The 10,281-nt window shown below is 37.4% G+C and overlaps 1 protein-coding gene across 1 annotated transcript; it reads left to right on the top strand.

Annotated features, from left to right (window-relative positions):
* The first annotated feature begins 6,126 nt into the window (after nt 1–6,126).
* LOC138322024 (keratin-associated protein 9-1-like) lies at nt 6,127–6,852 on the top strand. The gene has a single exon (XM_069266081.1). It carries the CDS (start codon nt 6,127–6,129, stop codon nt 6,850–6,852), a length of 726 nt encoding a protein of 241 aa, XP_069122182.1.
* Nucleotides 6,853–10,281: the final 3,429 nt, after the last annotated feature.

Below are 10,281 nucleotides of genomic sequence, written 5' to 3'. Positions count from 1 at the left end.
CTATTGTCCACCTAATTATAGAAAGTTATCATACATTATGTGAAAACCTTGACAAACTACAACCAACTTATCTAGCTTTTTTTTATAAATATTTTAAAGGCGTTCGATTCGGTATCGCACAAGAGACTTATGTAAAGCTAGCAAATTATTGAATGGTTGGAAAACTTCAAAATTGGCTAAAAGCTAGATCAGCAATCACAAACAAGTAATCGTAGTAAATAACAGATCTTCCGTTAAAGCTACAAATGAAGTTGTTCCACAACGGTCAGTATTGGGTCTATCATTGTTTCTTGTGCTTAAATGACATATTTTGACAATTTAGAAAGTCTCCCGAAGCTATTTGGTGATGATACTTAATTACTATGTTCTGAGCCTTCATTAATAGAAATTGAATCGAAAATCAATTAATATTTAGATAAGATTAACAATAGGATTGGTTAATTTGTAAAATTTAATCCATTGAAAACGAAAGCCCCCCCCCCCGATTATTTTGACCAATTTATTGTCTCTTTTAGTGTCTGAAAACTGCGTTTATAACCTACGCAACTCAATTAACTATACGTTTCCTAATTTTCTGACTACTTTCCTATTTTGGACCCAATCTGATCTATATGTCCGACAAAATCTTTTTAATTAAGGTTAAAAAAAACAATAGACACTCCCAGACCTTCTACTCAAATTTATTTGAAAATTGAAATCGAATTGCTATTTTTTTCTATTTCAGACTTATGAACAATTTTAGTACTCCAAAAAATTACCTATATTTATCTAATTTAATTGATTGCCGTCACTTGCAAAGCAGATACCAAATTGAATATGTATCTCACTTCTTCTCCCACTGTAATAAGTATGACCAACAACAAAAAGACAAATATCGCGTTTTAAACAATTTCATACCTCTCGATTTGCGGCTGCATGGAAACAACAAATTATCAGATGACGATTGTACTCATATGCCAGAACACACAAAAATACAGTATCGATACAATTCTATTTTGATAATCACAATCCAAATGGTTTTTCCCCTTTCTTTATTAGTAAACAATATTTATATTGCAATAAATATTATTCTGACAGTAAAAGACAAACGTTTAATGTGAAAGCCTAGAATGATAGAAGAACAAAAACATGGCACGGGATGTGATAAGACTTTAGAAACCGCAGAAAACATCATAATAGAACTTTTAAATCGTCAGTATCGAAGAATATTGCCATTAGTAAATCAATTTATCTTTTAAATTTATACGAAATTCCGCTCCCGTTCTCTCTCCATCACCTATCTATATATCTTACAGTTTCTGTTTTCTACCTCCTCCTTCTCCATCTATCTCTACCGTCCGCGGTGGCCGAGTGGTTAAGTTGTCCTGACATAAGTCCCCTCCCGTTCTCTCTCCATCACCTATCTATATATCTTACAGTGTCTGTTTTCTACCTCCTCCTTCCTTCTCCATCTATCTCTACCGTCCGCGGTGGCCGAGTGGTTAAGTTGTCCTGACATAAGTCCCCTCCTGTTCTTTCTCCATCACCTATCTATATATCTTACAGTGTCTGTTTTCTACCTTCCTTCTACATCTATCTCTACCGTCCGCGGTGGCCGAGTGGTTAAGTTGTCCTGACATAACTCCCCTCGCGTTCTCTCTCCATCACCTATCTATAAATCTTACAGTGTCTGTTTTCTACCTCCTCCTTCCTTCTCCATCTATCTCTACCGTCCGCGGTGGCCGAGTGGTTAAGTTGTCCTGACATAAGTCCCCTCCTGTTCTTTCTCCATCACCTATCTATATATCTTACAGTGTCTGTTTTCTACCTCCTACTTCCTTCTCCATCTATCTCTACCGTCCGCGGTGGCCGAGTGGTTAAGTTGTCATGACGGAACTCCCCTCCCGTTCGCTCTCCATCACCTATCTATATATCTTACAGTGTCTGTTTTCCTTTTCCATCTATCTACCGTCCGCGTGGCGGAGTGGTCCTGACATAATCCCCTCCGTCTCTCACCTATCTATATATTCTTACAGTGTCTCTTTTCCACCTCCTCCTTCTATCCATCTATCCCTACCGTCCGCGGTGGCCGAGTGGTTAAGTTGTCCTGACATAACTCCCCTCCCGTTCTCTCTCCATCACCTATCTATATATCTTACAGTGTCTGTTTTCTACCTTCTCCTTCCTTCTCCATCTATCTCTACCGTCCGCGGTGGCCGAGTGGTTAAGTTGTCCTGACATAAGTCCCCTCCCGTTCTCTCTCCATCACCTATCTATATATCTTACAGTGTCTGTTTTCTACCTCCTCCTTCCTTCTCCATCTATCTCTACCGTCCGCTTACAGTGTCTGTTTTCTACCTTCCTTCTCCATCTATCTCTACCGTCCGCGGTGGCCGAGTGGTTAAGTTGTCCTGACATAACTCCCCTCCCGTTCTCTCTCCATCACCTATCTATATATCTTACAGTGTCTGTTTTCTACCTTCCTTCTCCATCTATCTCTACCGTCCGCGGTGGCCGAGTGGTTAAGTTGTCCTGACATAACTCCCCTCCCGTTCTCTCTCCATCACCTATCTATATATCTTACAGTGTCTGTTTTCTACCTCCTCCTTCCTTCTCCATCTATCTCTACCGTCCGCGGTGGCCGAGTGGTTAAGTTGTCCTGACATAAGTCCCCTCCCGTTCTCTCTCCATCAATTATCTATATATCTTACAGTGTCTGTTTTCTACCTTCCTTCTCCATCTATCTCTACCGTCCGCGGTGGCCGAGTGGTTAAGTTGTCCTGACATAAGTCCCCTCCCGTTCTCTCTCCATCACCTATCTATATATCTTACAGTGTCTGTTTTCTACCTCCTCCTTCCTTCTCCATCTATCTCTACCGTCCGCGGTGGCCGAGTGGTTAAGTTGTCCTGACATAAGTCCCCTCCCGTTCTCTCTCCATCACCTATCTATATATCTTACAGTGTCTGTTTTCTACCTTCCTTCTCCATCTATCTGTACCGTCCGCGTGGGGCCGTGTGGTTAAGTTGTCCTGACAAAAATCCCCTTCCGTTATCTCTCCATCACCTATCTATATCTTACAGTGTCTGTTTTCTACCTCCTCCATCCTTCTCCATCTATCTCTACCGTCCGCGGTGGCCGAGTGGTTAAGTTGTCCTGACATAACTCCCCACGCGTTCTCTCTCCATCACCTATCTATATATCTTAAAGTGTCTGTTTTCTACCTCCTCCTTCCTTCTCCATCTATCTCTACCGTCTGCTTTCGCCGAGTGGTTAAGTTGTCCAGACATAAGTCCCCTCCCATTCTGTCTCCATCACCTCCCATTCTGTCTCCATCACCTATCTATATAGCTTATAGTGTCTGTTTTCCACCTTCCTTCTTCATCTATCTCTGACGTCCGCTGGCCGAGTGGTTAAGTTGTCCTGACATAAGTCCCCTCCCGATCTCTCTCCATCAATTATCTATATATCTTACAGTGTCTGTTTTCAACCTTCCTTCTCCATCTATCTCTACCGTCCGCGGTGGCCGAGTGGTTAAATTGTCCTGACAAAAGTCCCCTCCCGTTCTCTCGCCATCAATTATCTATATATCTTACAGTGTTTGTTTTCTAACTCCTCCTTCCTTCTCCATCTATCTCTACCGTCCGTGGTGGCCGAGTGGTTAAATTGTCCTGACATAACTCCCCTCCGGTTCTCTCTCCATCACCTATCTATATATCTTACACTGTCTGGTTTTTCCCTGGTACTCCGGTTTTCATCCACCAACAAACATTGACGTTAAACAAATAACACCATATCAAGACCCTTTTATCCTTCTTCAAGTGGTACATTTGTAAATACTTTTTCATCCTGGTTTTATGTTATTTGTATTTATCAAATTGTATTGGAAATAGTTTTAAATAAGTTGGACAACATGTGCGTGATTCCATTGTATATATTTAATACAAATAAAATGTGTTTAAATCTCAATAAAATACTCCTAAAACATAAGAAATTAATGTCAAAATGTTGATATCATTTCAGAACAATAATTTGAATGCAAGAATATCGAGATGGAGACAATCCCAACCGGAGACAATAGGGTTGATATCACAGTCGTCCAAGTACGATTTACATGATGTTGGTAATGAAGACACACTGCCTTCGATGTCGTCAGATATATGTGGTAACAGAGAGACTAAGTAAGACACATGCAAAATGTGCAATGTTCTGGGTAGATCTAATGTGCGTTATATTAAGATGCATTGACATTATTTTATCAAGCTTTTTATTGTATTTTGGGAGTATTTAAGTTGGCGGAAATTACGTTGACCGCAAGCTAGTATTTTTGTATGTGTCGTGTGATTAAAGTAGATAAATAATTTATTAGACAATAGCACATTCAAATTTAACCTCGTGGTCGGTTATTACGATACTTGATAATGTATTTTGCGTGGTCTAATATATGTACAGCTATACACCCACTAACATACACATCGTCGTCGTGTTAAAAACTCATGAAGCAAGAATGGATCAATGACACTATCCAAACCAATCCATGATAAAGCAAATTACAACATCACCGGAATAGGGTATCCAATTTATCGATGTGGAAAATTTCAAAACGCTTACGTCTTATTTATGTCATTAAAACATCCGATATATATTTGGTATATGAAACCTTTCACTTTTCATGGAAGTTATATATTTCTCTAAAACTAAATATTTGTTCTATTTTTTTTCAGTGACACAAAATATATAATTTATGAAATATGTATAAGTATTAATACAATTAAAATGCATTGCTAAATCCCAGACGCCAAACACGTATATAAATATGAAATAACGGAGTCGAAAATGGAGAAACATTTCCAGAAATAAGAAAAATATTGTGGTTGAGAGGTATTTATGTGTACAAAAATATTCAATGTATGTCAATTTAGTAAACATATACAAACTGTTATTAAATAAAGGACGAGAAGCATGGCCGCGTAAGATCGATTTTGTGTTTTTGTTGCAAATGCTTTAATTGGATTACATAACGTATTGGAACAGTGTATATTCCGTAAATAGTTTATTCCTGTGACTACAACGACTGCTTTTATAAGCTGTACGTACTATTTTAACGACTTTGATAATTTACATGAAAATGCATACAAAATCAGAAGAGGGATTATTTTGGTACCATAACATAGCATTTAGTATTATTATTTCCGGTATAAATAATTGATCATATCTGATGGGAGTTTCTTGTAGTTTCCTGTTTTGAAAGCTGCTTGACCGGTGACAAACAGTATTTTTTCTCAATAAAAAATAGGAGTAGACGGGTAAGTGTTTTTCTTCAATCAAAAAAAATTACTTACTTTACATTTTTACCACCGTTGAAATGCTAAAACATTTAATTTTACGTTGAAATAAATATATTAAAAATAAATTATTGAGAAAATCTGTGGAACTATATCCGATGTCTAAAGTGAAAGATACACTTATTGCGAATGCAGTAAAAAACAAATTGAATTATTTAATATAGCCTTTTGTGTCAATAAGCAAATATGAACATTGTCTATATTCATGATTAAGCACCGATTATTGTTTAAATTATCAGTATTGTTTATGTTTTGTCGGGAAATTAGAAATTATGTTCTGTTTTAATTGTGGTCGGTGAATGTCTGTACACATAATATAAAACTAGTAGAATGTTTAAAACATTGTATCTGATTAAAAAATGGACTGTGTGGTGATCCGTTACGGAACCCGATTATGTCGGACTTCATGGTGCACGGTTACATGTGACGTGGTGATCTATTACGGGACCCGATTATGTCGGGCTTCTTCGTACGCGGATTCATGTGACGTTACGGGACCCGATTATGTCGGGCTTCTTCGTACACGGATACATGTGACGTGGTGATCTATTACGGGAACCAATTATGTCGGGCTTCTTCGTACACGGATACATGTGACGCGGTGATCTGTTACGGAAACCAATTATGTCGGGCTTCTTAGTGCACGGATAAAAGTGACGTGGTGATCTGTTACGGGACCCGATTATGTCGGGCTTCATCGTACACGGATACATGTGACGTGATGATCTGTTACATGACCCGATAATGTTGGGCTTCATCGTACACGGATACATGTGACGCGATGATCTGTTACGGGACCCGATTATGTCGGGCTTCATCGTGCACGATACATGTGACGTGGTGATATGTTACGGGACCCGATTATGTCAGGCTTCATCGTGCACGGATACATGTGACCTGGTGATCTGTTACAGGACCCGATTATGTCGGGCTTCATCGTGCACGGATACATGTGACCTGGTGATCTGTTACGGGACCCGATTATGTCGGGCTTCATCGTGCACGGATACATGTGACGTGGTGATCTGTTACGGGACCCGATTATGTCGGGCTTCATCGTGCACGGATACATGTGACGTGGTGATCTGTTACGGGACCCGATTATGTCGGGCTTCATCGTACACGGATACATGTGACGTGATGATCTGTTACGGGACCCGATTATGTCGGGCTTCATCGTGCAGGGATACATATGACATGGTGATCTGTTACGGGACCCGATTATGTCAGGCTTCATCGTGCTCGGATACATGTGACATGGTGATCTGTTACGGGACCCGATTATGTCGGGCTTCATCGTACACGGATACATGTGGCTTGGTGATCTGTTACGGGACCCGAATATGTCGGGCTTCATCGTGCACGGATACATGTGACGTGGTGATCTGTTACGGGACCCAATTATGTCGGGCTTCATCGTACACGGATACATGTGAAGTGGTGATCTGTTACGGGACCCGATTATGTCGGGCTTCATCGTGCACGAATGCATGTGACGTGGTGATCTATCAACATTCATCATCGTCATAATAATCATCAACACCATGAAATATCATCATCGTCATCCTTGTAAACATCATCATCATCGTCATCATCATCAGCATCATCGTCATCATCATCATCGTCTTTATTATCATCCTCATCATCATAATTTATCAAATATCATTATCTTCATCCGCATCATTGTCATGATCATAATCATCAAAAGGAACATTATCATTTTTAACTATATGTAACTCAAACATTAGTCACATTATCTTCATCTATATAAACAACATCACCATAATCAATCATCATCTTCATCATCATCAGCCATATTATTGTCATGGCTCGTTTTTTATTTGTCATACACAACTCTATACTACCACATCCACACACCGATTCAAAAGCATACATTCAATAATATATACAAGAGAGAGAGAGAGAGAGAGAGAGAGAGAGAGAGAGAGAGAGAGAGAGAGAGAGAGAGAGAGAGAGAGAGAGAGAGAGAGAGAGAGAGAGAGAGAGAGAGTAATGATTATATTGTAGATTCCATAGCTGGAGGTTGCAGTTATGTAAACTTTTGTATAAATACTTAATGAAGTGTGCTAAAATAATTTTATAATAAAGTATATTTTATCTCATACTGTCAGGGATTTAGTGAAGTTTCTATAAGTTTAATACATTTTTTCCAATTACGATTATTTTTATCTATGTATTTATTACCTTTACCAATACTAATATATTTCTGTATATCATAATTTTCACAGGTTTTGTTGAAGACGCCTAGATCTATAAATGTATTGTTTCATGATTAGTAAATTAAAAGTGATTAAAAGTAGGGACCCAGAATGATTTATTTCCAGAAAGTTCTGTGTGTTTATTTGTTCACTTTTTAGTTAGATATTTCTAGAAGTAGAAGGTTTTCCAATATTCTTGAATTAAGGATTAGATATATATACTCCACCTGTTCATGACTAATCAGAACGGTAATGAGATCTGTAATAAGACATACCATGAATTGTACAGCGCCATATCAAATTATTTTGGAAGCGGTATTTTGACTCTATCAGTGGATTGTTACAACTCATTGGGTGGTTTTGTTCATTTTACCTGGAACTTTACAAATTATCTGTGAGCATTCATGTTCCTCCTGGATTTGTGAAAATTATGAATTCGGAACCTGACAGAATGAAGGATTATACCAGGACATTCACATACGGATAGGTAACATTTTAAATTCTCGTATTACTCTGTGCCTCCATCAATCACTTAAGATATTGTAAACCATCTATGTATAATTTTGTATGTATAATTAAATTGTGTTTTGAATTTAGCTGCTGGGTTTCCATTTTTGTTATTCTTGGTTATAACAATATGTATATACTTTGAATTAAAATAAGATGCTCCAATTTCCCAATGATGGTAATGGTGTAAGTAACTTTTGTAACGGAAGAGAAATGCTAATTTGTCTGCTCCTGTGTTTAACAGGGAAAACATACGATTCGTCAGCTGTAGAGTATCTGTACAAATAACAAAGCCATAATGTGAGTATAGAGATGAATACATTTTAATACAGTTTATAACGGGCGGCCGAGTATGTAAATAACCATTGAGTAAACATTAAAGTTGAACTTATTCTGGAAATGTTTTCATTAAAAAAGCACAGGTATTAAATGGGTAAGTGACTTTCTTTACTATATAAACATTTGATTTTAATAACTTCATACGCATGAGTGGTGATGAACAGGCGCCCTCTGTGCCTGGAAACTTAACGTCAATATGCATCTTCAAATTCGAGGCAATTATTGTTACTCTATTCTTCGGAAAGATTACATTGCTTTTCAATCCGGATACAGGGCTGGTGACTCTACTACCAACCATCATCCCTTTATCACTCATGATATATTTTCATATGTTAAATTTAAGGAAATAATTTGGACATTGTGTATGTGTTATCAGTAAGGCCTTCTACAGAGTGTGGCATATTATCTAGCATATATTGTCTTAATTAAAAAAATAGAAAGTAAAGATAATTAGGCATCGGGATTCTACTGTCATGGTTTGTTTACAGTAGGTGATGCGAGTTGCTATACTTAATATATACTATAATAAGTCCTGAGTTACTTAGGGGTCCTTTATTGTTTTTTATCTATATTAATGATTTAGTTATTATCAGTTTACTGATGGCACTTCGCTTAATGCAATCGTTGATACTCAAACTGAATGTAAAGATTTGTTAAACAATAATCTAAGGAGAATTCATTTTAGATGGGAAAACTATTTAGTCAAGTTAAATCTATTGTGATTATTAGGAAATAGAAAAAACCTAATCATCATTTATTTATTTTATTTCTCAAATGTTAAACGTCTACATCCATATTATTGACACTAAGGAACATTCTGAGAATGTTAAACTTCATGTAGGAGGACCGCCATTTTGTATTTCAAGATGGCCGCCAACTTTACGAGCTGTATCTGTAAATAATACATATAATGGCTAAGCTTACTTTAAGCAAATAAGCACATGCAAATATAGTGAGAGTATTTATATTTTTGTAGTGTTTGATACATAAATAATTCCATTCTTATTTAAACTTCAAAATGACCGCAAATTTAATATCCAAGATGGCCGTTTGAATTAAAGTTGTCTCTGTATTTCACTCTGTACGAGAAGTAACAGGTTAAAATGTTGATACTTATGAGATGCCTTGAATGATCTTGGAATAAATATCTGAATTGCAACTCTACAGACGTCATCAGATGATCATCTTTCATGTGCTTCATCGAGTCCTCAGTTGGAACATCTTCAAAGTCACAAATCAGCAATGATTGGCTTAATCTCTCTTCATCTGTGGATTACGCCCAGTTCTTACCTTGTCGCTTCTACTGCGGGCGCCTTCTCTCTTATTTTGACATTACATCTTCAGCTGATTTCTTCTCACTGCCCATTACTTCTAATGTTGGAAATAGCTTTTTAGTTGAACATGTAGGAAACAGGAACACCTATTCCGACATTCTAGGGTATTGCTATCTTCTACCAAGCCTTTATACTTTGGCTTCCTTCTTTCAAATCTCTCCTCACAGTGTAACTCCGATGAAACTGTCAAGTTATCCATAACCACGCGCAAGAGTTATTGTGGTACAATCAGCAGCTGCATTTTCGGCCCTACTTTTTGTCACATATCGATGTCAACCTAAACTAAAGTCGGCAAGGGTCCAGATGACAATATCAATAAATCAGTTTTCATTCTATGTGGTTTTCAATCTTGATTATACTCCCTATCATCTCAAAATTTTGCACTTAGTTTTTATTACCATATATACTTTTTCTTTGAAGACTTAACGTTGTCTTGTTAGGGTTTATTTTCATATGTTTTTTTTATGTTTTTTTTTGTGGATTTAGTTTGCATTATCTCTGTTCTTAATACAGCAACATCATCTGTTTTACCTTCGCCATATTTATCTCCTAAGCCTGCA

Source organism: Argopecten irradians, chromosome 4 (genome assembly GCF_041381155.1).
Source record: "Argopecten irradians isolate NY chromosome 4, Ai_NY, whole genome shotgun sequence".
Lineage (NCBI taxonomy): Eukaryota > Metazoa > Mollusca > Bivalvia > Pectinida > Pectinidae > Argopecten > Argopecten irradians.
This window is presented reverse-complemented; position numbering and strand designations above follow the sequence as displayed.